At 41.9% G+C, this 24,184-nt stretch overlaps 1 protein-coding gene across 1 annotated transcript; it reads right to left on the reverse strand.

Moving 5' to 3' along the window:
• Positions 1-4,849: 4,849 nt before the first annotated feature.
• LOC102232546 (cyclin-dependent kinase 5 activator 1-like) lies at positions 4,850-9,867 on the reverse strand. Its single transcript, XM_023344462.1, has 2 exons — positions 9,486-9,867; positions 4,850-8,368 (listed from the first exon to the last, which is right to left on the reverse strand). The coding sequence occupies exon 2, from the start codon at positions 8,278-8,280 to the stop codon at positions 7,309-7,311; it is 972 nt and encodes a 323-aa protein (XP_023200230.1). The 5' UTR covers positions 8,281-8,368; positions 9,486-9,867; the 3' UTR covers positions 4,850-7,308.
• Positions 9,868-24,184: the final 14,317 nt, after the last annotated feature.

Genomic DNA, 24,184 nt, shown 5'->3' on the forward strand with positions numbered 1-24,184 from the left:
GGAGATTACAGTAACATGAGTGAGAGATTGCTTTTTCCTCTGACTCACTCCAGCAGCAGGAATGCTTATTAATCAGGAAAACCAAAGCTGCCATGTTGGACCGGCTGCATGGAAACACACAGGGGTCGTCAGGAATGAGACATCTTTAATCTGGAAAATAAACAGGACCTGGATAAGCTTTGTAGTTGAGACATCTCCAGTTGCGTTTCCATAAACCATCATTGAGCAATTTGACATTTTGAAAATGAATTCACTTAAAGGAAACACGCCTGTAGTGTTTATAACGTTTTGTTGCTAGGGTGAGTTTATTTGGCAAAACTGCAAAGGAAACACTTTTAATAAACGACCAGCTGTTGCCACTTGGGCAAACTACGAAGAAGAAAACGACATTAGCAGAATATTGGAAAAGTTTTGTGCACAAACCTGGTCTGAGTCTCGGACTTTGAGGAGCCATGAGTCAGTAAAGAAAACAGCCAGGGAAATATCACTGAATTGCCAGAATATTCTCCTTTTTAAAAACAAAAAACTTTGATTGGATGTAAAGTGAACTGTTTCCAAGAAAGTGAGCAGTGATTATTTGGGAGAAGTAAATATGTCAGTACAGACTTTGCTTTCAGAGATGGCGGTGGCTACGTCATCCTGCTGTCACTAAAGGTAAGTGATGCTAGCAAAGTTAGCGAGCTAACGTAGCAATCTGCCTCTGTAATTAAATTCTGTTCCTCGCCCTCACAAGAAGAAACGTAGCCAATATTAGCGATAGACTTTAAGTTTGCAAGCTATGCACAGTCTGTGCTGAATGTCTCAGTTTCCGTTTCTTGTCGGCTGTTTGTTAGCGCACCCAGTTAGCATCGTCTAATGTTAGCATGGGCGATGCTATCGATGACGTTAGTCATTCATAAATAAATAAATGTTACAGTCTCAACTAAATGTCTAATTATTAAGCAAAATCTTAAAATGAAAGATACATATTTAGTTAGCAACCTAAATATTGAGTTTGAAGCTAAATATTTATCTCCAAATGAAATATTTACTTGAAACTGTGACATTTATAAATGAATGAATTAAATGAACTCATTTTTTCCCTCCTATAACAGGTTAAATAAGCAAAGTCATTGCTGTTAATGTTTTACTGGGTAATTGTTCAAACGGTCCCATAGTTCTGGTCCAGTTCATCCTAAGCAAGAACTAGTTCAGCCAGGTTAAAAAGAACTGATTCATTTCCATGGGAACTGGAAACTGCACTGTTCAGATTTCTATCTATTAAAAACAGTTGATAACCATAAATTATATTCCTCTTTTTTACTGGTCTATCACATGCATCATAGACCATCACACACTATCCCAGTGTGTGATGCTTTACATGATGAAATATGAAAAAGTGCAAAGGATGTGAATACGTTCATGTAGCATTTTAAGCATAAAGTGACTATCTGATGCTTTCCGAATGTTTATACCCAATTTATACCCCAGAAATCTTGAAGGAGGTGAGCAGGAAAGACAAACTACTGCTTTTACATTTCAGCTCAACACTTTATTAAATAACCAATATAGTAAACAACAATGTCATGAACAAAGGAAACAAAAACATGAAAAAATGAAACTGTTTTCTTCAAGTTTTCCCCATCAGCAGTATTTTCTCTTTCACAGAGACACACCTGGCTCCAGGCGGAGGCTGGACGCTTCTCCATCAGTCGCCCTGCACAGAGCAGGTCTTGTCACGGAGCTGTTGCATCAGAGACGGAGCTGCGCCGCGACCGTCGCTGCCGCACAACGGCCGGCTTTGTGTCACCGGCAGCTGCGCTTTGATGAGAGACGCTACTGATGGCCTTCGTCTCTCTGAGGAGGAGAGATTCCTGCAGCTACGCGGGAGGACGAACCTCCAATTTGGCAAAGAGACACGAGAAACTGAGCTGAGAGGAATTCACAACCCAAACTCAAGTAAACGAGATTCCTGTGTCTCAAATATTCCTATAAAAACTAGAATGACAGTATTTTTTCACTCAGCAGTCACATAGTTTGGGATTTTAACACCTTCAGCATGATGTTTTCTTTGCAACGGAAATTTGCAGCTGTTAAAAGGCAAAATAAAGCAGCTCAAACCTCTTTTTACCTTTAATGGGACATTAATCCTGCAAATTACGACTAAAATGAATGATCTAGAATGTAAAAATTCTGCAACCAATCGGTTTTTAACATCCTAACAAATTTGTTTGTGAAGGACTAACGTCTTATTAAAGTACGACGATGTATTGGCGTCATAGTAGATGAAAAAAAAAAAATATATATATATATATAAACTCAGACATTTTCTAGAAAAAAACCCTGGAAATTTCAAAGTTTGAAACGCTGAAAATTTGCTAGTTAAAAAATCAGAAATTTTCTAGAAACAAGGAAATTTCTGACTTTGAATATTTGTTAGAAAACAATGTGAAATTTTGAGATTAGTCTCAGAAATCTTGTAGAAAACAAGGGTTTTTCAGAGTTTAAATTTAAAATTGAAATTCTTAGATTGATCCCAGCAGATTTCTAAAATGTAAAGAAAATTTCCAGAAGACAAAAATTTTGAACTTGTCAAACTTCTCAGATGTTTGGGGAAAAGTTCTGAGATTAATCTAAGAATTTCTGAGGTTTTGACAGAAATTTTGTCTTTCTTTTTTCTATCTACAATGACCCTAACAGGCCGTCGTACTAAAGGCAAGAAAAGGTCTGGAAATAGGATCTGTTTTTCTTCATGTAGAAATAAAATGTCACATTTAAAAACAATTCAGCAAAAAGCAGAAAGTAAAAAAGCTCTAAACTAGCCAGCAGGCATGCACTCTACCACAGAAACACTATCGCTTTATTCTTCTTCGTTCCTAACGCCTCTGCTCTTCATATTTACACCGTCTCTCCAAAGTGTGCCATTAAAACCTCAAACTGATCTACAGCAGCAGGAGCAGCAATAACACAACTCACAGAGCTGTGGAGACGCCGAGATTAGCAGGAATTATTACCACCAAACACTGCAAAAACACTAAATCTAACCATGTAGTCTTGTCTAGTTTCAAGCTCAAATATCGTATTAGACTGGAAATGAGACAAAACTAACTTACAAGTACATTTTCAGCAAAAATAGCATATTTTAAGTCAATAATTCAATAATGATTGAGAAATAGTACCAGTTTCACTGAGAGTTTTTCATTTAAAACTGGAAAAATGTCTTTTTATAAGTGAAATAATCGGCATTCGGTCGGTCTGAAAAGTACGGCAGCATCTTAGGGCCATTATAGATACAAAAATTAGCAAATAAAAAGATGAGGATTAGGTTTCTGCTAATTAACTCAGAAACATTTAGATTTATGTAATTAATTTTTAGATTCTGAGGTTGAAAAGTCTAGAATTTGCTAGAAAAGACTCAGAAATTGTGAGATTGTTCTCATAAATTTTTGACAAAAAATACTGTGGAAATTTCTGAGTTTTGAAAGTCAAAAACGTTTGAGAAAAATCTCAGAAACTTTTTGAAAAAAACGTGAAAACTTTCTGAATTTGAAAAGTAAAAAGATTCTACATTTTGGAGCTCAGAAAGTTTCCAAAAGTTTACATTTTTTTAATTTTCAAGATCAAAATCTTTCCAAGTTTTTTTCTTAAAAATATTTACATTAATCTCAACATTTCTGAGTTTTTTTCTATAAATCTTTTGAGATTTTTGGTGGATGTTAACTCCTCTTTTCTTTTCTAATACACTGTTGTAGAAAATTTACTTGTAAGTTAGTTTTGTCTTATTTCAAAAGTACTACGACGTTTGCAGTAGAAACTAGATGAAAATGCTTGGTAATGTGTGTTTTTGCAGTATGACGATCTCAGTTAGAGTCCAGAACTTGTTGATTCCCATCAGGAAAGCTGATTCATTTCACATTGTCTCTTTGTTGTTTCCAAACCGGAGCGTGACTCCGGTCCGGCTTCGGTCCGGCTCCGGTCCAGCTCTGGGTGCTGAGACGCCCGGCCTGGTCAAAATGTCAAATTTAACCCGGAAACACGAGGATCCAATCACCAGAGCGGCGGCGGCCGTTGCGCCTCTGTTTGCAGCCGGGATTAGAGAGCTTTGATTGGATGAGGGGGAATTAGCGCTCCAGCTGACATGAGAGCTAAGTGGATCCAGAACCACAGCGCCACACCTGAGCTGGCTGTGAGGAAGAGGAGGAGAGACGGGCCTGCCCTTCCTCCTCGTCCTGAGAATGGCTGCCGGGTGCAGAGTGTCAAATCTAATCAAATAACAACCCAGCGTGCGTGCGTGTGTGTGTGTGTGTGTGCGTGCGTGTGTGTGTGTGCGTGCGTGTGTGTGTGTGTGTGTGCGTGTGTGTGTGTGCGTGTGTGTGTGTGTGTGGAGACAAGACACTGGTCTCCTTGTCAAAGCCGGAGATGAAGGGAATAAACAACACAGAGCAGAAAATGGCTGCAGTGGAAAAAAACTCCTCAGACTGGGATCCAGTTCAGGTCCCAGTTAGCAGCATAAACAACCAGTTTGGAACGAAACAATCAAACTGTTTTCCTTCCTGATTTTCCTCGTCAGATTGACGGTGGGATTATGACGGGATTACAGCAGAGCGGTTGGACTTCATTGTCTGTAGCTGCGTTTCCATCGACGTTAGAATTACACAGTTTGACATTTGAAAATAAATTTGCTTAATGGAAACAAGACAGTTTAAAAAAAATAGTTTTTTTGATTAAGACGTTTTGCCACCAGGACGACGCATTTAATTTCGGTCGCATTTAAATTGTTTTGTTTTGTTTTTGCAATGGAAACGATTTTTCACCCAAACCACAAAGAAGACGCCGACAGGAAGTGGTTGGTTGATGAGGCGTGTCATGTTTTAATGACTTATTCGCTTGATTTTTAATTTAATTTCTTGTTTAATGGAAACGCCACACCACCATTTTTTCTACATTAGTGAAACATTAACAAAGATTTGCCACATTTATAATAGAACTTCAGCTACTATTCCGTTAATGTAATAAAAATGTTTTATATATTATTTTGACTTCCTTTTCTCGTGTTATTACGACCATTCTCAGAATTTCAACTTCATTTGAATTTTTCCACTTTATTCTCATTATTTTTCATTTATTCTTGTATGATTGACTTTCTTCTCACATAAAAAAATTGCCTTGCCTCAATACTCACACTTCACCGTTTGCAATTTTGATGCTGAAAAGTTCAAGGCCAATTTTAGAAAACCATTAGATCAGGGGTCTCCAAAGTGTGGCCCGGGGGCCATTTGTGCCCGTAGAAATGATTTTATTCGGCCGGTGACCACAAGTCAAGAATGTAAAAAAATTGGCCAACAAAATTAAAAACAATTAAAGACCTCAAAATTTTGAAATGGTGTATTTTTCTTTTACAGTTGGAAACCCTTTTTAATGTTCTGGATCTCTAATTTTGTACGGATTTTATTTTAAAAACTGGCTTAATGTTGAGCAGGAAAAACAAAAACTACATTTTTGTGTTTTTAATTTAATCTATTTTTTGACTGTCAAAACAGTTTGGACAGCCTGCAGCAGATGAAGCATCTCTGCCTTTGATGGAGAACATCTGGACCAGAATAATGGCTTCATCGTTACGTCGACGTTAGAAAATCTAATTTTCCCGACCAAATGAAGCCAAACAGGAAAGTTCTGACGTAAAAATCCAGATTTACGAGCTTCATGTTCAGTTTTCACTCTTGTTTATAGTTTTTATGTGTCTAAACTTGCAGGATGAAACTAAACTTTCCAGCACCAAAGAAAACCCAAACGCTGCATGTTTGCTAGCTCTAGCCGAACAGAACCAGTTTGGTTTCCCAGGAGACGGGAGTTAAACGAAGGATGAGACAGAAATCTGCAGATTTTCCTCTGAAAGGTCAGGAGAGCGACGGGAAAATGGGCCGAGCTCAAACCAGAACCGAGCTCATCTGTCATCCCTGCATGGATGTTCTGTGGAAGCTCTCAGCGCCTCTGGATCAGAACGACACGCAGCCGGCTCGGCTCGGTTCGGTCGGGTCCAGATTACCCGCTGAGGCTCCGCAGGGATGCTGGGAGGGGCTGCAGTAATCTGGTAATCTTATTACCACGACTCGGTGTGTGTGTGTGTGTTTGTGTGTGGAGTAAACAGCTGATGAGCCTGGCTGCCTTCCACTCCAACAATGCCGCTCTGACTCCGCCCACCGCAGAACCTCCAGCTGCTCCTGTCCGTCCCTTTTCCTGAACCAGAACCTTTTCTCTAAATCAACCCGTTGAAGCCGCTTGGTCACCATTAGGTGTGTTTAAGGGACCTATTATGCTTCCATGAGCAGATCCTAACGTGCTTTTTGCACAAATTATTCTTAAATAATGGGATTTCAGTTCTGGCTGATTTGAGCTGTTTTAGGGTCTCTGTCACTTTAAATCTTAATAAGCTGCTGCTGGCCACGCCCCCCCCAGCTCATCGTTTCACACTTGCATGTAAATATGGCAACAAACAGATGTGCAGATACAACCCCACATCTTTGAAAAGCAGCAGTGGAGCCTCCTGTACAACAAGAATGCAGCAAGTGACTTCTGGATGGTACACTGCAAAAACACAAAATTTTACCAAGTATTTATTGTCTAGTTTCTAGTGTAAATATGTTAGTATGCTTAAAGTAAGACGAAACCAACTTTCAAAGAAGATACAGAATCATGTTTTAAGTCAATAATTCCTTGATAGTGATGAAAGTTCTAATCCAGTGGCAGATAATTTTAAACATTTTTCCAGTGGAACTAGTATGTTTTACTTAAAATTAAGGAATTATTTACTTAAAACAAACTAATACGTCTTGCTTAAAAGTTACTTGTAAGTTAGTTTTGCCTTATTTCAAGCGTTATTTGCGAAATTGGACCAAAATTACCTGGTAAGATTTTCTGTTTTTGCAGTGTAAGTAAAGAAAGAAACATTGATCTTTTCCAGCAGCCATTGTAGAGCCTGTTAAGCGGTAAATCAGCAGATCAAACTCACTGGAGCTCAGCCTGGGTTGCTAGGTAACGGGTGGAATTCTACAGGGGTTGCTAGGTAATGTGCTGGGCTTTGCAGGGGTTGCTAGGGAACAGGGTGGCGCCTGTTGATTTGTGACTTTACATTCTGGAGGTTTTTGAAACGGCTCATTTTCCAGACACCAAAAAACTGTAACTTGTTGTTTGTTGTTTTTAGAAGCAGTTGAGACCCCAATGCAGGCTCCAAGATGTGGAAAATGTGAATTTTGCATAATAGTTCCGCTTGGCGATGCAGAGAAGCAGCCGGGACGTTGGAGGATGGAGCGTTTTAGATGAAGCCTCCTCTCACCGGTCCAGAACCCGGCTGTAATCCTGAGGCCCGCAGCCGCCTTCGCTCTTCAGTTCAGCAAAGATCTGCGTGAAAAAGTGCGGGTCGGCGTTGATGCGCAGCATCTTGGAGCTGGTGGCGTCGATGATGGTGAGGCAGCGGTCCCAGAAGGCCTCCTTCCCCGCCTCCACCAGGAAGGGCTTGAGCGGGTACGAGATCTCGTTGCCCATGTAGGAGTAGGACAGGTAGAGGCAGGTGAGCAGGATGGCCTGCAGCTCGTGCTCCGACGCCACCAGGTCGCCGTCCACTACGTCCCGGCACAGCATGTAGACGAACACCACGTTGGCGGGCGTGACGAAGGCCTGATCCTGCCAGCCCTGCAGCAGCAGCGAGCGGTCGACGGCGCGCAGCCACAGCACCGGGTCGGCTGGGGACAGGTGCTTCAGCCGGTAGCAGCGGCAGCACAGGAACTCCCCCAGACAGCGCAGCAGCTCGCTGGTGGACGCCTGCACGATGACGCGCTTTGGGGAGGACGCCCCCTGGGGGACCTTCTTCACCGAGGACAGCTGCTGCGGCTTTCCGTAGCCGTATCCGTGGCCCTGACCCAGGCCCAGTCCGTAGCCCAGACCCAGTCCGGCTGGGCCCTCGTAGTTGGAGAGGTTGGCGCAGGACAGGGACTTCTTCACGTTCTCCCGGTTCAGGTGCAGCACCTGGTCCCGCTGGTAGATGTTGTTGTTGTTCAGGGGCTCGGCCAGGACCCCAGCGGGCCCGGGCCCCTTCTTCGGGTTCCCCTTCTTCTTGGTGGAGGCCACCAGCCGCTTCCAGGTCAGCGCCGGCAGGAAGATGGACTGGCCTCTCCTTAGGCCGCGCTCCTTTTGGCTGTTCAGGGAGCGGCTACTGAGGCTCGGGTAGTGGCTGAGCGAGCCCGGGTGGTTGTCATAGTAACCAGGTTTGCGAGCGCCCGGCGACAGAGACAGCACGGTGCCCATGGTGGGTCGGAGCGCCGCAGGTTGGACCACCTAACTGCGGTTTGTCTCTCAGAGTCCAATGGACATCACAAAGAGAAGAAGACGAGAGCTGATGGAGGCAGAGAAGAAGAAATCACAATCAAATCTAATGATTTTGTCTGAGCAGAATCCGTTTTTTACTCTGGTTTAGGAACTTTTCACACAATAGTTCCTTAGACTCAGTTCGATTTGGGAAAACTGCAACAAATGTTCCATTTTCAGCTGCTGCGGTTCTCCTTGTCAAACCAACCAAACCCTTTGAGCAACCTGTTTCCCTCCTGGCCTGTGGGGGCGCTGCACCAAGAACCACTGAAGGAAACGACACAAAAACCTCTGAAGACACTGAGAGCAACTTCCTACTTCACCAGATGGAAACAAAATTGGAGGCGTCAGACTTTAATGGTTGGAAGATTTCTGTTTTGTCTTTGATTAAAGCCCATGAGTCATTTCTCCCGCTAAGCCAGTGAGTTTGTTTTGGTTGTATTTACCCAGAATTCCCTGCACTGTAGGCCACTTCCTGCTTTTGGAGTGGTTTCTGGTCGGCTTGGTGATCAAACTGCACTTAAACTCAGTTCAGACCGAAGTTAGTAGGTGGTACAGAATTCTTTTTGTTTTGGTTCGATTTTGAATTCACTCCTCCCGAAACGGACAAGATTTTCTAGGCAAACAGACTGGAGTTGGATTAAAGAGAATTGAACAGGGCTGGTGGGAATACAAAGCATCAAGAAAACACAATTTAAGTGTAAACTCAAAGCTGAAGGTGTTGGAAAACTGGATTTAAAAACTGAACAAACCATGAGAATGTTTGGGCATTCTGGGTAATTACAACCAAAACAAACGTGCTAGCCTAGCGCTAGCTGGAGAAATGTCTCGTTGAAATCCTCCAACCGCTCAAACCTGACGCCTCCAATTTTGTTTCTATTTGGTGAAGCGGGAAGTTGCACTCAGTGTCTCCTTTGGAGGTTTTTGTGTTGTTTCCTCCAGTGGTTCTTGGTGCAGCGCCCCCACAGGCCAGGAGGGGAACAGGTTGCTCAAAGGATTTGGTTGGTTTGACACAAAGTGGAACAAATCTTGCGGTTTTGGTTCCAAATCTAACCAAGTCTAGCGGACAATCATGTGGGCAAACACCTTTAATCTGCACAGATCAGATTCTGTTTGGTCCAGAAAAACAGAAACTCCCAGCTCACCTGTGTCTGTGGAGGTTGAAGGTTCCGATCCAATTCCTGCCGCAGTCCACGGAGCTGCAATAGAGAGAAACTGATTGCGCTCTGCAGGCGGTGACAGGACCGCGCACAGTGTGCGCAATCACTGGAAAGCTGCGGCTTTTGCGCTGAGACTGTTCAGCGGCTGCGGCGCTGCTGTCATCCCCCGCCGCCCTTCACAGGCAGCTGGCAGCGGCTGGCGGCTTCAGCCGGCTCGGGTGCATGATCACAAACCGAACTGCAAACTTTCACCGAGTCCTTTCAAAGCATTCCATCTTCTCTGTGAGCCACAGAAAAGTCCCCCAGAACCCCCTCCGGTTCCGGTCCGGCTCTGTCCAGCAGCAGCAGCAGCGATCCGCTCTGCAGGAGCTCCAGAGGCTGAATGAGCGGAGCTGAGAGCCGCTTCAGTCCGAGGTCTGAGCGCGCAGAGCGGGGGGCGAGCGGCGCGTCACCCTCCCCGCCTCCTGCAGCAGGACGAGCTTCAACAACACACACACACACACACGCACACACACACACACACACACACACACACACACACACACACACACACACACACACACACACACACACACACACACACACACACACACACACACACACACACACGCACAAGGTTGGAATAGGATATAAGATAATAAAATAAACACATCGCAAGTTTCAGCATGTAGGGGACAGTGGTAGTTTTGTGGGTTTTTCTGTTCAAATGATTAGAAATTTTGTTTTATCAAACTGAATAATCATTTCTCAGCTCTGTAGAAAACTCAGCAACTCTGTGGTAAAGAACTGGAGAGGATTTGGAGAAATTTACAAGTTTTTTTCTAGAAAATTTCTGTGATTATTCTAAAAATGTACGTTTTTTCTTGCAAATTTTCAAACTGAGAAATTTCTCTCTTATCTAGAAAATGTTTTTTTTTTTTGGCTGAAATTTGCTCTTTTTTCTGTGTACAATGTCTTTAATACTCCGTTGTATGCAATGGGTCCCTTAGTCCAAGTCCAGTGGTTATTCAAGGGACGAGTTAACCTAACAGATGTTTGGAGGAAGCTGGAGTACCCAGAGAACATGCTGACATGCTGACAGACGTCCGACAGACTTAGAAATATTAAATAATATTAAATATTACATAAATGACCTCAGAAAGTGCTGACAGAGTTTATATCTGACTAATGATCTAAATGTTGTGTCTGAAGAGTAAAACACGAAGCAGACAGATGAAAGTATGATTAAATGATGATGAGGTTTCCTGCAGGTCAGCTGGACTAAGCCTGCCTCACCTGCTCTCAGGTCAGCAGTTATGCAACCGGGTCCGTCCGAGCTGTGGGTCACGCAGCCGCCCGCCTGTTGGGGATAAGAGGATTAGACAAGGTAGGAGAGACAATAAATTTATCAATCAACTGATCGGTTTCTCCTCAAACAGATGCTCATTATTGACTCCAGGACTCCAAGTTGTTTATGTTCAGTAAAGAAATTTCTGTGCAAAAGCAGCAGAGCTGGTAGTTCACTGATCTGTAAGATGTGGACACAACGTCAGGGTGGAAAGACAGCAGCAATGGTCTCAGAGGCGCTACTGCTGCTGCCAATCAACAGGGTCAAAGGTCATCTCCAAACCATCTGAAGTCCATCAGTTTCTAGTGAGGAATATTAATCACAAGATAATTTAAAAGATTTAAAAATAATAATTTAAAAATGAAAATAAAAGAACATACAGTAAAAATTCAAAGATAATGGATAAAAAATAATTTAAAAAAAAGTTAATTATTTGCATGGTAACGAAAAAAAATACAATAAATATAAAATATTAAATCATTTAAAAATTTTATAAAATAAATATTGAAAAAATAGACTATAGCCAATATAATTTAAAAAAAGACAAATTTGAAAAATTTAAATAAAAGAAAATACTTTTCATAAATAAAGTAAAATGATAAATCACATATCTAAAATGAATAAACTGAATAAAATAAAAGATTAAAGCATTAAATAAATTCATGGAGATTATTCCCAAAATCATTTAATATATGAAAAATCAAAATTTTAAAAATTGAAAATGAATTAAACAATTTAATAAAACCAGTAATGATAAAAAATTATACTTCTGGGATGTTTTTGAGCAGATGAGGCGTTTGAGCATGAAGCACTGCAGCATGATGGGAGTCAGACAGTGTGGAACACGGTGGTGGAGGGATCATGTTTTAGGATCATTCTGTGCACAGCAGCAGATCTACAACACAAACAAAGCTCTGCAGTGGTCTAGTCAAACTCAACCTGAGGTGAGCAGAAAGAAAAAGAAAAGTTTTGATGCTGAAAGCAGCCTCAGATGTTTTCACATCAGTAAGTATCTCGAATGTTTCAGAAGATAAACTTCCTTCCAGAAATTCCCAGGGAGAAGAAACGTCCGGAAATGGGAAGCCGTGATGTGTCGAGGAGATAAGAGAACAGTGCAGAGACAGCAGCAGGCAGAACATAATGTGAAAATTTAATTAAATTGGAGAGAATTATTGATCATTTTTAGATGATTATAAACAAAAAGTTTACGTGAACAGAGGATAATTCTGCCATGCTGTAAGGAAATCCCTGTCGGTTGTAAATTCTGGTCCAACCCGGCCTCTAATCCCTGATCTGCTCCTCAGATGAACTTTATTCTTTTTCCACTTCTCTTCAGTCCAGAAATAGACAACATCCTTATAATTAGAGCGCAAGATTTCCCTTTAAAGGTGTGAGGTAAGCCTGCTGGAGCAGGGTCAAAGGTTAGTAGTTAACTGGTTTGTAGCTGCAGGATTACAGAGCAGAAAACTACTGATGGGTTTTCTACACACTGTGCAGCACAACAAGTGGCCGACTGCAGCAGTGCATCCTGGCCAGGACCCGACACAATTAAAATTACATTTTATTACAAGAATAAAGTCATCATACTATGAGAGTAAACTGATATGACAATCAGTCACAAATATTACCATAATAAATTTGTAGTAATACAAGCGAAACGTATAATATATACTCTAATATTACTAGAGTAAAGTCATAAAAATATGAGAAAACATTATAATAGTACCAGAATAAACTCATATTATAAAAGTCATAACATGAGAATAAAGTCACAATATTACCAGAATACAGTACCAATGATACCAGTGTAGGAGCAGATGATGTAGGTTTGTGCGTGTGTGTGTGTGTGTGTGCTTGGTTGTTTGTCCTGTGTGTCTGTTTTGTCTTTTGATGGAGGGATTTTATCTTTTTATCTTTTAACACTAAACGTTTCATGTTCTTATCACCCTTTTTGGAGACGAGGAAGAAGTGGTACCCAACCATATTTGGGAAGTTGTGTTAGGCGGAATACCAATCAGAAGTGACGGGGGCGCTATCAGTACACAAACAGTAACACAAATTGACAGAAAACTTGGTAGGACCCAATGCCTGAAACGTCACCAGAACCTTTTAAATAACTTACAGTGTCAGTCATTTGAAGCTCGATTTCTTTATGTGGACCGGCCCTTTCGGTCCCCATGCGGTGACTGAACAGATCAATGTTCCTGTGACACTATGATTATTAGAACACACACACACACACACACACACACACACACACACACACACACACACACACACACACACACACAAGTGCCTCCGTCCTCATTTTCTCCAACAGCTGCAGGACTTTGAGAATCTCCTGCACAGCTGACTCGGATACGCTGACAGCTATGAAAAGAGCTGTTGTTGACCACCACTGACCCACTATCGTCCCCTACACACACACACACACACACACACACACACACACACACACACACACACACACACACACACATGCTTGCACGTGCTCAGCATCACTCTAAAACACAAGCACTGACCTGTGGCGTCGTCTTAATCCCGGTTATGACATTTCACTTTCTAAATCCAGAGATTAAAGGTGGATGGATCTCATTTGTTATCCTGAAACGTTCCCCTTCAGCAGAACATCAGAGGGAGATTTTAAAAAACAACAACTTGTTTACTCATTTCTCTCTGGGTCAGACTCGGGATGTTTTTATTTTATCTGACCTACTTTTGTGATTTAGCTGTGATTTCCCATCATCCTCCAGAAATGATCAATAAAACAATGTCTTTGACTTGTTTTTGACAAATGAGGCTCAGCTTGATCTTTTCTTTCTAACTGATCAGCACCGAAGTGTAACTTGAAATGATTTTCTGTCTCTTCTACAGCAGTCCTTCCTAAAAATCTGCACTTCATAAGACAAAGCTGTTCTGGTCCAACCCTCCAGGTTCTCTTCCAACCCTCCTGGTTCTGGTCCAACCCTCCAGGTTCTCTTCCAGCCCTCCAGGTTCTGGTCACCCCCGCTCCAGTTTGTTTGGACACCAACAAAGTGGATAACCAAAGATGGCGGACACCCATCCGCCATCTTTTGCCAGTTGAATCAACGTGTGAAGGTTTCTGTTTAGCTAAACAGAAACAAAGCAGGTTATCTTTGGAGTCAGCACATAGCTTCAGCTATTACAGGTAGGAACTAGCGATCTGGTCCGAAATCCGGGTTTGAACATGCAGAGCCACATAAAGACAATTACAAAGTCAGTCCGCTATCGCCTGAAGAACATTTCCAGGGTTAAAGGACTAACGTTGCATGAAGATGATAGAAATCCATCCAAACTGCAGAAACACTGAGTTCCTCTAAAGTTCCTTTAGATTTACCTTGTTACATCTTCCTTTCATTGATAACAATTAGATCAGGGGTCCCCAAAGTTGGTCCTCGAGGGCCGACATCCTGCATGTTTTAGTTCTCTCCCTGGTTTAACGCACTTGGATCAAATGATGGCTCATTAGAGGCCTAAGAAGAGCATTGACCTGCTGAAAAGGTTGTTGGTACCAGGGAGAGAACTAAAACATGCAGGATGGCGGCCCTCCAGGACCGACTTTGGGGACCCTGAATTAGATAATTAATTGTGGCCTTAAGTCCAATTTTTCATCACTTTTCTTTATTATGCCGCAGCAGTGGGCTTTTTATGTTTTCATTATGTAAAGCATTTTGAATTGTTGCTACATGTTCTCCAGGTTCCTGTCTTTCTGTAGCTTGCTGTTCTTGCTTCAATTGAAGGTTGTCTTAAAATTTGCATGTTTTCACAAACAGAACAGGAATCATCTAAATCTGAAGCTTTAGATGTTTAAAAGTCGTTGCAGGATATTTTTTTAAATGAAAAATGTATCTATTGTTGTGCAACTGACAGGCAGCTCTTATTTTTGGTTTGAATGTTGTACCACCCCGTGACAAGAGACACACCCTGGGGAAAGAGCCATACCAGAACCAGCTGTTTCATTTAATAACTGCTATATAAAATCATTGCTTACTCTGCTGGGAATAACGCGTCTTGTAATCCATCAATAAATATTTTATCCAAACAGATGAGAGTCGGTGAGGATCTTGACTGTACAAGATGGATTCACTATGAAAACATTAACTTCCTGTTCATTAGCTAAACATGCACATGTTTGGATTTTGGGGCAAAAAGAGAACTTGTTTGTAGAAATAGAGAATCCAGAGAGGCACCAGGTTGCATTTTAAACCAGGACTTTGTTGCTGTGATGCAGCAACGTTGACCTTTACAGTGAAACCATGACAGGGAAAAGTCTGCGTTATCTCCTAATTTCATAGCAGCAGCTTTCCCTTAGACCCTGCAGGTTTATCGATCTTTATTCTGTGTTTCATATAAAAAGTGTGTTTACTGCAACAAATCAGTTAATAGGATGATAAATTACAACAAGCTCAAAAATTCCATTTGCATGATTTATTGTTTTTCTCTTTATAGTAACGTCTTCATTCTGCTGCTTTGAAGAATATCTTTGTTTACAGAGACTTTATCATTTATTTTATTTGTTGTTTTATTTATTTTGGATATTTAAAATGTTCCAGTGTTAAATATTCATTAGAATTCAAAGCTTATTGTTCTTTAAGAATGTATTCTTTTGTTATTATATCATCACCATTATATTACCTGAAAATGGTTTTAGAACAACAATATTATCTTGCAATAATTTCTGGGACAATTTAGCGTCCAACAAAATGTGTTATCATCACAGGCCCAGACTGCTGCTGTAATTTGTGTTTTTTGGCTGCAGGAGGGTGGAATAAATAAAGAGGACAGGGAGAAGTCGTCAGGCAGACAAAGAGGAGCGGGGGAATGAGGACGCAGACGGTCGGCGAGGGTCCATAATCTGGGCTGCGTTTGCTGCTGGACCCAGACCGGCTCACCTGATGACACATCTGTCGCTCAGACACGCCCAGACGCAGTAATCCCTCCCAGAGACCTGCAGACCACACAGAGGATATGGCCGCACGGGATTACTCTGAGGTTCACAGCTGTCTGGATCCTCCGGTTATTTAACGTCACAAACATGCACAAAAATCTAAACTTTCTCCTCATTTTGTTTTGTCTAATAAATATAATATTATCTGGATCACAGTCTGACTACAGGAGACTTTGGATTTATCCTATAGTATAAAGCAGGAATGAGGTGATGCTGCCCTCTGCTGGACACGTCAAGTTATTAGAGGGAAAATTCCTTCTGCATCAGTTCTGCCGCTAACTTCAGCCATGTGAAGACAGAGATGTTCATAATTAAAGGAGAAATTAATACTTCAGAGGCTTTTTGATTATGTGCTCCAAACAGAATCATCCAAATAAATAAAATGTGTCAATTAAATAAAAGGTATTAAATTATACATATGATAAAATTAAGAAGTTTTTGAAAACTATCTCATAATGTATGTGATTAATCATAAGTTTATGTTTGTTTATATTTTTATTTTTTCTTGTTTTAATAATACTTTAAAAACGTTGAAGTTGTAATAACAGCTTTACTCGTGAATACTTTTTGTACAGTGTATTCTCTTTTAAATGGTTTTGGTTTTTGCCATCTATATATATTATTTTATCTAAAACAATTATCTAAGAAATTGTTCTTAGAAATATTTACATTTTGAAAACTTAAAAAAAACTTCAGTCCTACATTATATAAAGCAAATATAAAATTTTGCTGCTTCTTTAAATTATTCTAAAATATATTAGGGATAGATTATGAATAAAACATATAATGCTATTAACATGAGTTTAATTAGAGGCTTAGATCCGGACTGTTTTTTGCTGTTGGGCGGGTTTTACGGGTTTAGTTTTACCGTGTTTGAACTGAAAAATGTCAAATCTGGCAACAGTGGCGAATGGCGCCATTTTTGTTAGTAATGAGCTTGACGCGCATGCGCCATGCTGGATAGAAATATGACGCAGCTTCCACGTGAGCTTTTTAAGACGCCGTTAGTTCGGACCTGCCCTCACGGCGAAACAATACTAGCGGACTAATATTCATGAACTTTGGGACCTGGACCTTTAAAAATGATATTTTCTGATCTCCCAAGACGGGGAATCCGAGTGGACGCTCAGCCTATCGACTGAAACTTTGGTGGATCCAATTGAAATCGTGTCCTTGTTCATCGAGGCCTAGTTTAGTGCCTTGCACTTGACCTGAGCAGGCGCCATGTTTGAAATCGCTGCGTTGGTTATTCGGTAAGTTATTTTTTGTCTTTGTCTTGATGAACTTTTTTAGCACATGTTTTTAGAACTTATTCTAAGTTGTTTGTCCCTGAAACATCGATATGGCGTCTGGAGCTAGCAGTTGATCGATTATGGATATACTACAATCAAATTGAGGATCGCTTCCGTCAAGCTGAGGATTCCCTACAAGGTGCCTGGCGGATCCGCCCGACCCATCAAAGGTTGGTTAAGTCAAAGAACTGTTCCAATGGCGGGTCCAGAAGACATCTCAGGGTAGGAGCTGTTGCGGGTTTTGCTACGCTGCTGATGCTAACGCTGTTTGTTGAAGGCCAACGCTAGGCCTCCTGCTGCTTGTTTGGTTTGATTCTCTGCTGAGAGTCAACGAGCTGAGAAGGATCTGCTGCTGTAAATCCTTCTGTCTTTGGGTTTTTAGTGTTTGAAGCAGTTACTGTGGTATTGTGACCTGTTCAGGTTTAGGTGTAACTAGAATCATATATCTACAATCTGAAGTTCCTGGCTTAAAGTCTGTTGTGATGTGAAAGAAAGATGGCTGCCAAGGACTTGGCAAATACATGATGCTGTAGAAAGTGATTGAGTTTAGGCTTTGTAAATATCACTATTATAAACCTTGATAACATACAGTACCTACTTATTAGTACTAATATAATGTTGCTATGTTAACTTTAGTATCATTAGGATAATATTTATCTTTCCATTGAATATCAAATATGATTTTGGGTGAATACAAGGTCTTTATACTTCAACATACATAATTTTTTTTTATTTTTTGTACCTATTTAATATTTAGTTTGAAATGTAGGATCCATACTTTAATAATTCAATAACTCAAACCAATTTAATTTACGTTCAATTTAAACGTGGAAACCGATTAATTTTTGCGCCGAAACAACGCGTGGCCTCGTTTATTTCATCATGCGACTTCATTTCTTCTGGAGGACAAGGGAGGGATCTGCTGGAGCTGCAGGTCGGAGGTCACAGAGGTAATGTTCACACTGTAATCCACCATCTTTTATTCTCAGGTTTTCAGCTGAACTCCATGTTTTCCTTCTGGAGAGGATGGACTGGGACCTGTCCTTCAGTGTTTATGTTTGTTTTTAACCCATTTTCTCTCCTAGACTAAGCAACTGGCGGTCCTTTATTATTATTTTTTGCAAATACATTTTTCTTTTTTCTTTTCTCAGATAAAGCCACCAATGGAGCTTCTACTACAACTAACTCTATTTTCTCCTATAGCAACACTCTTGGAGCAGCTCTTTTTCTGTCTCTCTCTTTTATTCTGTCCTTTCAAATCCCCCGGGGGTCGTGACAGATGACCTTTCATAGAGCCAACTTCTGGTTCTGCTGGAGGGTTCTTCCTGTTAAAGGGAAGTTTATCCTCTCCACTGTCACTACATCCATCCTAAATATGAGGCATTGATTTACTTAACTTAACTGTTAACCAATGAAAATAATTGGTGCAGTGTTAATATTATTTTGGAAAGTCTTCCAATTAAAGGGTAGTCTTTTTAGAAAGGATACCTGTTAAAGGGAAGTTTTATTGGAAATTTTGTTACCAAGTGGATCCTCAGTAGGAGGGATTGTTTAAGCTTACTTTAATTTTTTATTTTTGGAAAGTCTTTCTGTTAAAGGGAAGTTTTTCCTATCCACTGTCACAGCATACATCTTCACTATGAGTCTCTGCTTCAGCTTCCATAACTTTTAATCAATGTTTGATAACTGCATTTTTTTTGGTACATCTTCCTATTAAAGGGATTTTTTTTTCTCTTTCCACTGTCACAACATGCATCCTCATTGTCTGTGGTGGTGGATAGTTTTGAGCTCATGGTTGAGAATTTAAGGCCTTGTCAACAACACATGGTATATGGACTGGGAAGATATAGAACCCGATGGACAGTTTTTGTTGAGATGGAATGACGACTCTGAAGACACCAGATTTCATCGGATTGTGAAAGATACAAGTGTGAATCCAACGCCAGGAAATGTTGTTTCCTACTTCCGGTAGCCATTCCTCAAGGCTATGAAGTCACTGGATGAGTTCAAGGAATTTGGTATCAAATAAGTACAACCAAGAGGTCGATCCATTCCATGCACAATGCTGTTTGGAAGAAAAACGCGCTAGACTATTTGAAAGGTAGTTTTGATCTTTGTTACTAAAAGGTAAAGGTGTGAAAGCGAGCCCGACCAAAGGGTAAAGAGTTTGGGTTACCCTCAGATCGGGTTTGTGTGAAAACGAACACTGCCGACGGGTACGAGGTTAGTTGCCCTTCGGTCGGGTTTGTGTGAAAAATAACCCTGCCGACGGGTAAGGGGTTAGTTGCCCTTCGGTCGGGTTTGTGTGAAAACGAACCCCGCCGACGGATACGGGGTTAGTTGCCCTTCGGTCTGGTTTGTGTGAAAACGAACCCAACCGACGGGTAAGGGGTTAGTTGCCCTTTGGTCGGGTTTGTGTGAAAACGAACCCCGCCGACTGATACGGGGTTAGTTGCCCTTCGGTCTGGTTTGTGTGAAAACGAACCCAACCGACGGATACGGGGTTAGTTGCCCTTCGGTCTGGTTTGTGTGAAAACGAACCCAACCGACGGATACGGGGTTAGTTGCCCTTCGGTCTGGTTTGTGTGAAAACGAACCCAGCCGACGGGTAAGGGGTTAGTTGCCCTTCGGTCGGGTTTGTGTGAAAACGAACCCAGCCGACGGGTAAGGGGTTAGTTGCCCTTCGGTCTGGTTTGTGTGAAAACGAACCCAGCCGACGGGTAAGGGGTTAGTTGCCCTTCGGTCTGGTTTGTGTGAAAACGAACCCAGCCGACGGGTAAGGGGTTAGTTGCCCTTCGGTCTGGTTTGTGTGAAAACGAACCCAGCCGACGGGTAAGGGGTTAGTTGCCCTTCGGTCGGGTTTGTGTGAAAACGAACCCAGCCGACGGGTACGGGGTTAGTTGCACTTCGGTCGGGTTTGTGTGAAAACGAACCCAACCGACGGGTAAGGGGTTAGTTGCCCTTCGGTCGGGTTTGTGTGAAAACGAACCCTGCCGACGGGTAAGGATTAGTTGCCCTTCGGTCGGGTTTGTGTGAAAACGAACCCAGCCGACGGGTACGGGGTTAGTTGCCCTTCGGTCGGGTTTGTGTGAAAACGAACCCAGCCGACGGGTACGGGGTTAGTTGCCCTTCGGTCGGGTTTGTGTGAAAACGAACCCCGCCGACGGGTGCGGGGTTAGTTGCCCTTCGGTCGGGTTTGTGTGAAAACGAACCCCGCCGACGGGTGCGGGGTTAGTTGCCCTTCGGTCTGGTTTGTGTGAAAACGAACCCAACCGACGGATACGGGGTTAGTTGCCCTTCGGTCTGGTTTGTGTGAAAACGAACCCAACCGACGGATACGGGGTTAGTTGCCCTTCGGTCTGGTTTGTGTGAAAACGAACCCAGCCGACGGGTAAGGGGTTAGTTGCCCTTCGGTCGGGTTTGTGTGAAAACGAACCCAGCCGACGGATACGGGGTTAGTTGCCCTTCGGTCTGGTTTGTGTGAAAACGAACCCAACCGACGGATACGGGGTTAGTTGCCCTTCGGTCTGGTTTGTGTGAAAACGAACCCAGCCGACGGGTAAGGGGTTAGTTGCCCTTCGGTCGGGTTTGTGTGAAAACGAACCCAGCCGACGGGTAAGGGGTTAGTTGCCCTTCGGTCTGGTTTGTGTGAAAACGAACCCAGCCGACGGGTAAGGGGTTAGTTGCCCTTCGGTCTGGTTTGTGTGAAAACGAACCCAGCCGACGGGTAAGGGGTTAGTTGCCCTTCGGTCTGGTTTGTGTGAAAACGAACCCAGCCGACGGGTAAGGGGTTAGTTGCCCTTCGGTCGGGTTTGTGTGAAAACGAACCCAGCCGACGGGTACGGGGTTAGTTGCACTTCGGTCGGGTTTGTGTGAAAACGAACCCAACCGACGGGTAAGGGGTTAGTTGCCCTTCGGTCGGGTTTGTGTGAAAACGAACCCTGCCGACGGGTAAGGATTAGTTGCCCTTCGGTCGGGTTTGTGTGAAAACGAACCCAGCCGACGGGTACGGGGTTAGTTGCCCTTCGGTCGGGTTTGTGTGAAAACGAACCCAGCCGACGGGTACGGGGTTAGTTGCCCTTCGGTCGGGTTTGTGTGAAAACGAACCCAGCCGACGGGTGCGGGGTTAGTTGCCCTTCGGTCGGGTTTGTGTGAAAACGAACCCAGCTGACGGGTAAAGGTGTAAAAACTAACCAAACTTGGATTAGTCAGTCAAATATGTGTATAGAATCTATTATAGAGATTAGTAAGATAACAATAAAAATAACATTGCAGCGACGACAAATGCCAACAATTCATGGGAGGAAAAGTCCTCAAGTGACACACCCACTTCCCGGGAGTGACCAATGGAAAAGGCCTTCATTGCCCCCCCCCCCCGCCCCCCCGCTGATAGACGACGTCAGTGACCCTGCCAACAGGCTCGGACATCTTCCTCAAGAAATGCTGCAGGTATTTTGCTGTATATTTACAAGTTTGAGTTTTTGAAAAGTGACTATTCATTGAGTTGTTAAAGGGTTAAACCGGCACCCATCCTGTTGTTGTCCTGTTGTCCTTCAGGAACCCTGGTGGATCATTGCCCCAACGACAACAAAAAGGAACCTCATCACCACGCTGCTGATGGATGACCTTAGTGACCCTACCATCGGGTTCAACAGTCTTCCTCAAGAAATGCTGCTGGTATTTTGCTGTTGTTTAAGTGATGGTTGCATGTTTTTGAAAAGTTTCATTCTGAGTTGTTAAAGGGTTTGACCTCCGTTCTGTTGTCCTTCAGGAATCCTCCTGGATCATCTTGTTTTTGTCTTGGATTTCGTCCTTCATCGCCCCCCATTGACCGACAGAGGAAAATGGCTGAACTTAAAACATTTATAAAACGACTTTGGTTTATCTTTTTTTCTTTTTCTTTCTTTCTACCAAAAACTGGTTAAGTCTTCAGTCTGGTACTTTAGCCTCACCTAGCCATTTTTTTTAAATGGACAATTTTGTTTAAAGACTTAATAATTCATTTTGTTTTATTTATTTTAGGTATTTAAAATATCTTCCAATTTCAGTGTTAAATGTTAGGATTTAATGTTTATTGATTTTTGAGAATGTGTTCTTGCGTCATTTTAGCGTTACTATGGTTATGACATTGATTATGAAAACGCTTAGACTGGTTTATTGTGATTTGTCTGTATTTATGCTTCTGTTTGTCATTTTCTGTTTCTACTACATTATTTATTTCAGCTGTTTTTGTTTTCTGTTATTTTTCTTTCCATAGATTCTACACTTGGTCTGGCGTTCTGATTGGCTGGGCTTTCTTCCTGGAGGAGGACATTGGCTGCCATCACCCAACCGTTCTCCCTCTCTTTTTCACTTCCATGAACATGGAAAGTTCTCCTGATTTTTGACCTGTTGTGTCTCTGCTCTGTCTTCTCTCCGCTCCAGTTGGTCATGGCAGATGGCTGCTGGTACTGAACCCGGTTCTGGTTCTGCTGGAGGTTTCTTCCTAGTAGAGGAGAGTTCTTTTTCTCCACTGTTGCTACATGCATGCTCTGTATGATGGACTGCTGTAAAGTCAACAACTCAACACAAGCATTTTGCTGTCGCCCCCTGCTGGTTAGATGGAGTGAATGCTGTAAGTAATGACTCCATACAATCTGCTGGGTTTTATTTGGTGCAAACATTTTAAACTACTTTAATAATCAACTGAGCTTAATGTACTAGCAATTGGAGTATAAGTGAGTGAATGGAAATTATTTCAAAGTGCATTGAGACAACATTTGTTGTGAATTGGCAATATATAAAATTGAACTTTCAAACTTACAAATGGGCCCCACCAATAAACAATATAAAAACCAAACAAAAACCAACAACCAATACAAGAAAGTTCAAAACCACAAAAGTAGATACCAAAACATTCAAAACCCCAAAAGTAGATACCAAAACATTCAAAACCCCAAAAGTAGATACCGGAAGGTTAAAAGCTTATAATTGTAACGTTAATTCACAACAATGTTATCAATGTATTTTACGAAAAGTCATTTCAATTTAGTCAGATTATTATTGATCCAAGTTATCAATTCATTAGGTTCAGTTGATTATAAAGTAGTTTAAAATGTTTGTACCAAATAAACCCAGCAGATTGTATGGAGTCTTTACTTATGTCATTCACTCCTCCTGACCAGCAGGGGGTGACAGCAAATTGCTTGTGTTGAGATGTTGACTTAACAGCAGTCCCTCATACTAAGCATGCATGTAGTGACAGTGCAGAGGAAGAACTCCCCTCTAACAGGAGCAAACCTCCAGCAGAACCAGAACCGGGCTCAGTACCAGCAGCCATCAGCCACGACTCACTGGAGCTGAGAGAAATCGGAGCAGAGACACAACAGGTCAACAACCAGGAGAACTTTCTATGTTCATGAGCGTGAAAAGGAGAGGGAGAACGTTTAGGTGATGTCAGCCAATGCCCTTTTCCAGGAAGAAACCACAGCCAATCAGAACGCCAGACCAGGTGCAGCTTTTATGGAAAAATGACTTCTTTTAATTTTAAGACATTATTATAAAATTGCATCTTTATTCTGTTATGACTGCATTCTTGTAATTAAAAATTCTTGTAACCTGGCCAAAATGCTCCCTTATACAACTTACAGAAGAGATGACTCAAATAAAGGCACTTTTTGAAAGTATTTTCGGTAATTATTTTTCTTATAGAAATTGAGGAATCTATTAAAATCAAAATCTGGTATGAAAACAAAATCATATCATCCAGCCTTATTCAGTATATTGAATTACATGACTAACTGCATGTTACTTTATTCACATTTCTTTGCTGGTATTAAGTTGCATTTTAATATCCCACTGGAATCGACATGCAAATACTTGATATAATGTAAACAGAGAAAAGGGGGGAACAAAGGTTTGTGAAATGCAGAGTATTACAAAAGAGATTCAATTTTATTTTAAGTACAAACAGGATAAAGTGAACATGTAAAGCTTTCCGCAGTCCTGTTTTACTCCATCCTCCCAGTAGAGGGCGGCAGAGGCTCAGGGTGGCGTTGTGTTGTTCCTGGCAGCTTGATTGGACCTCTCTATTCTTGGTCTGGTGCTGAATCACCGA

Source organism: Xiphophorus maculatus, chromosome 13 (genome assembly GCF_002775205.1).
Source record: "Xiphophorus maculatus strain JP 163 A chromosome 13, X_maculatus-5.0-male, whole genome shotgun sequence".
NCBI classification, from domain to species: Eukaryota; Metazoa; Chordata; class Actinopteri; order Cyprinodontiformes; family Poeciliidae; genus Xiphophorus; species Xiphophorus maculatus.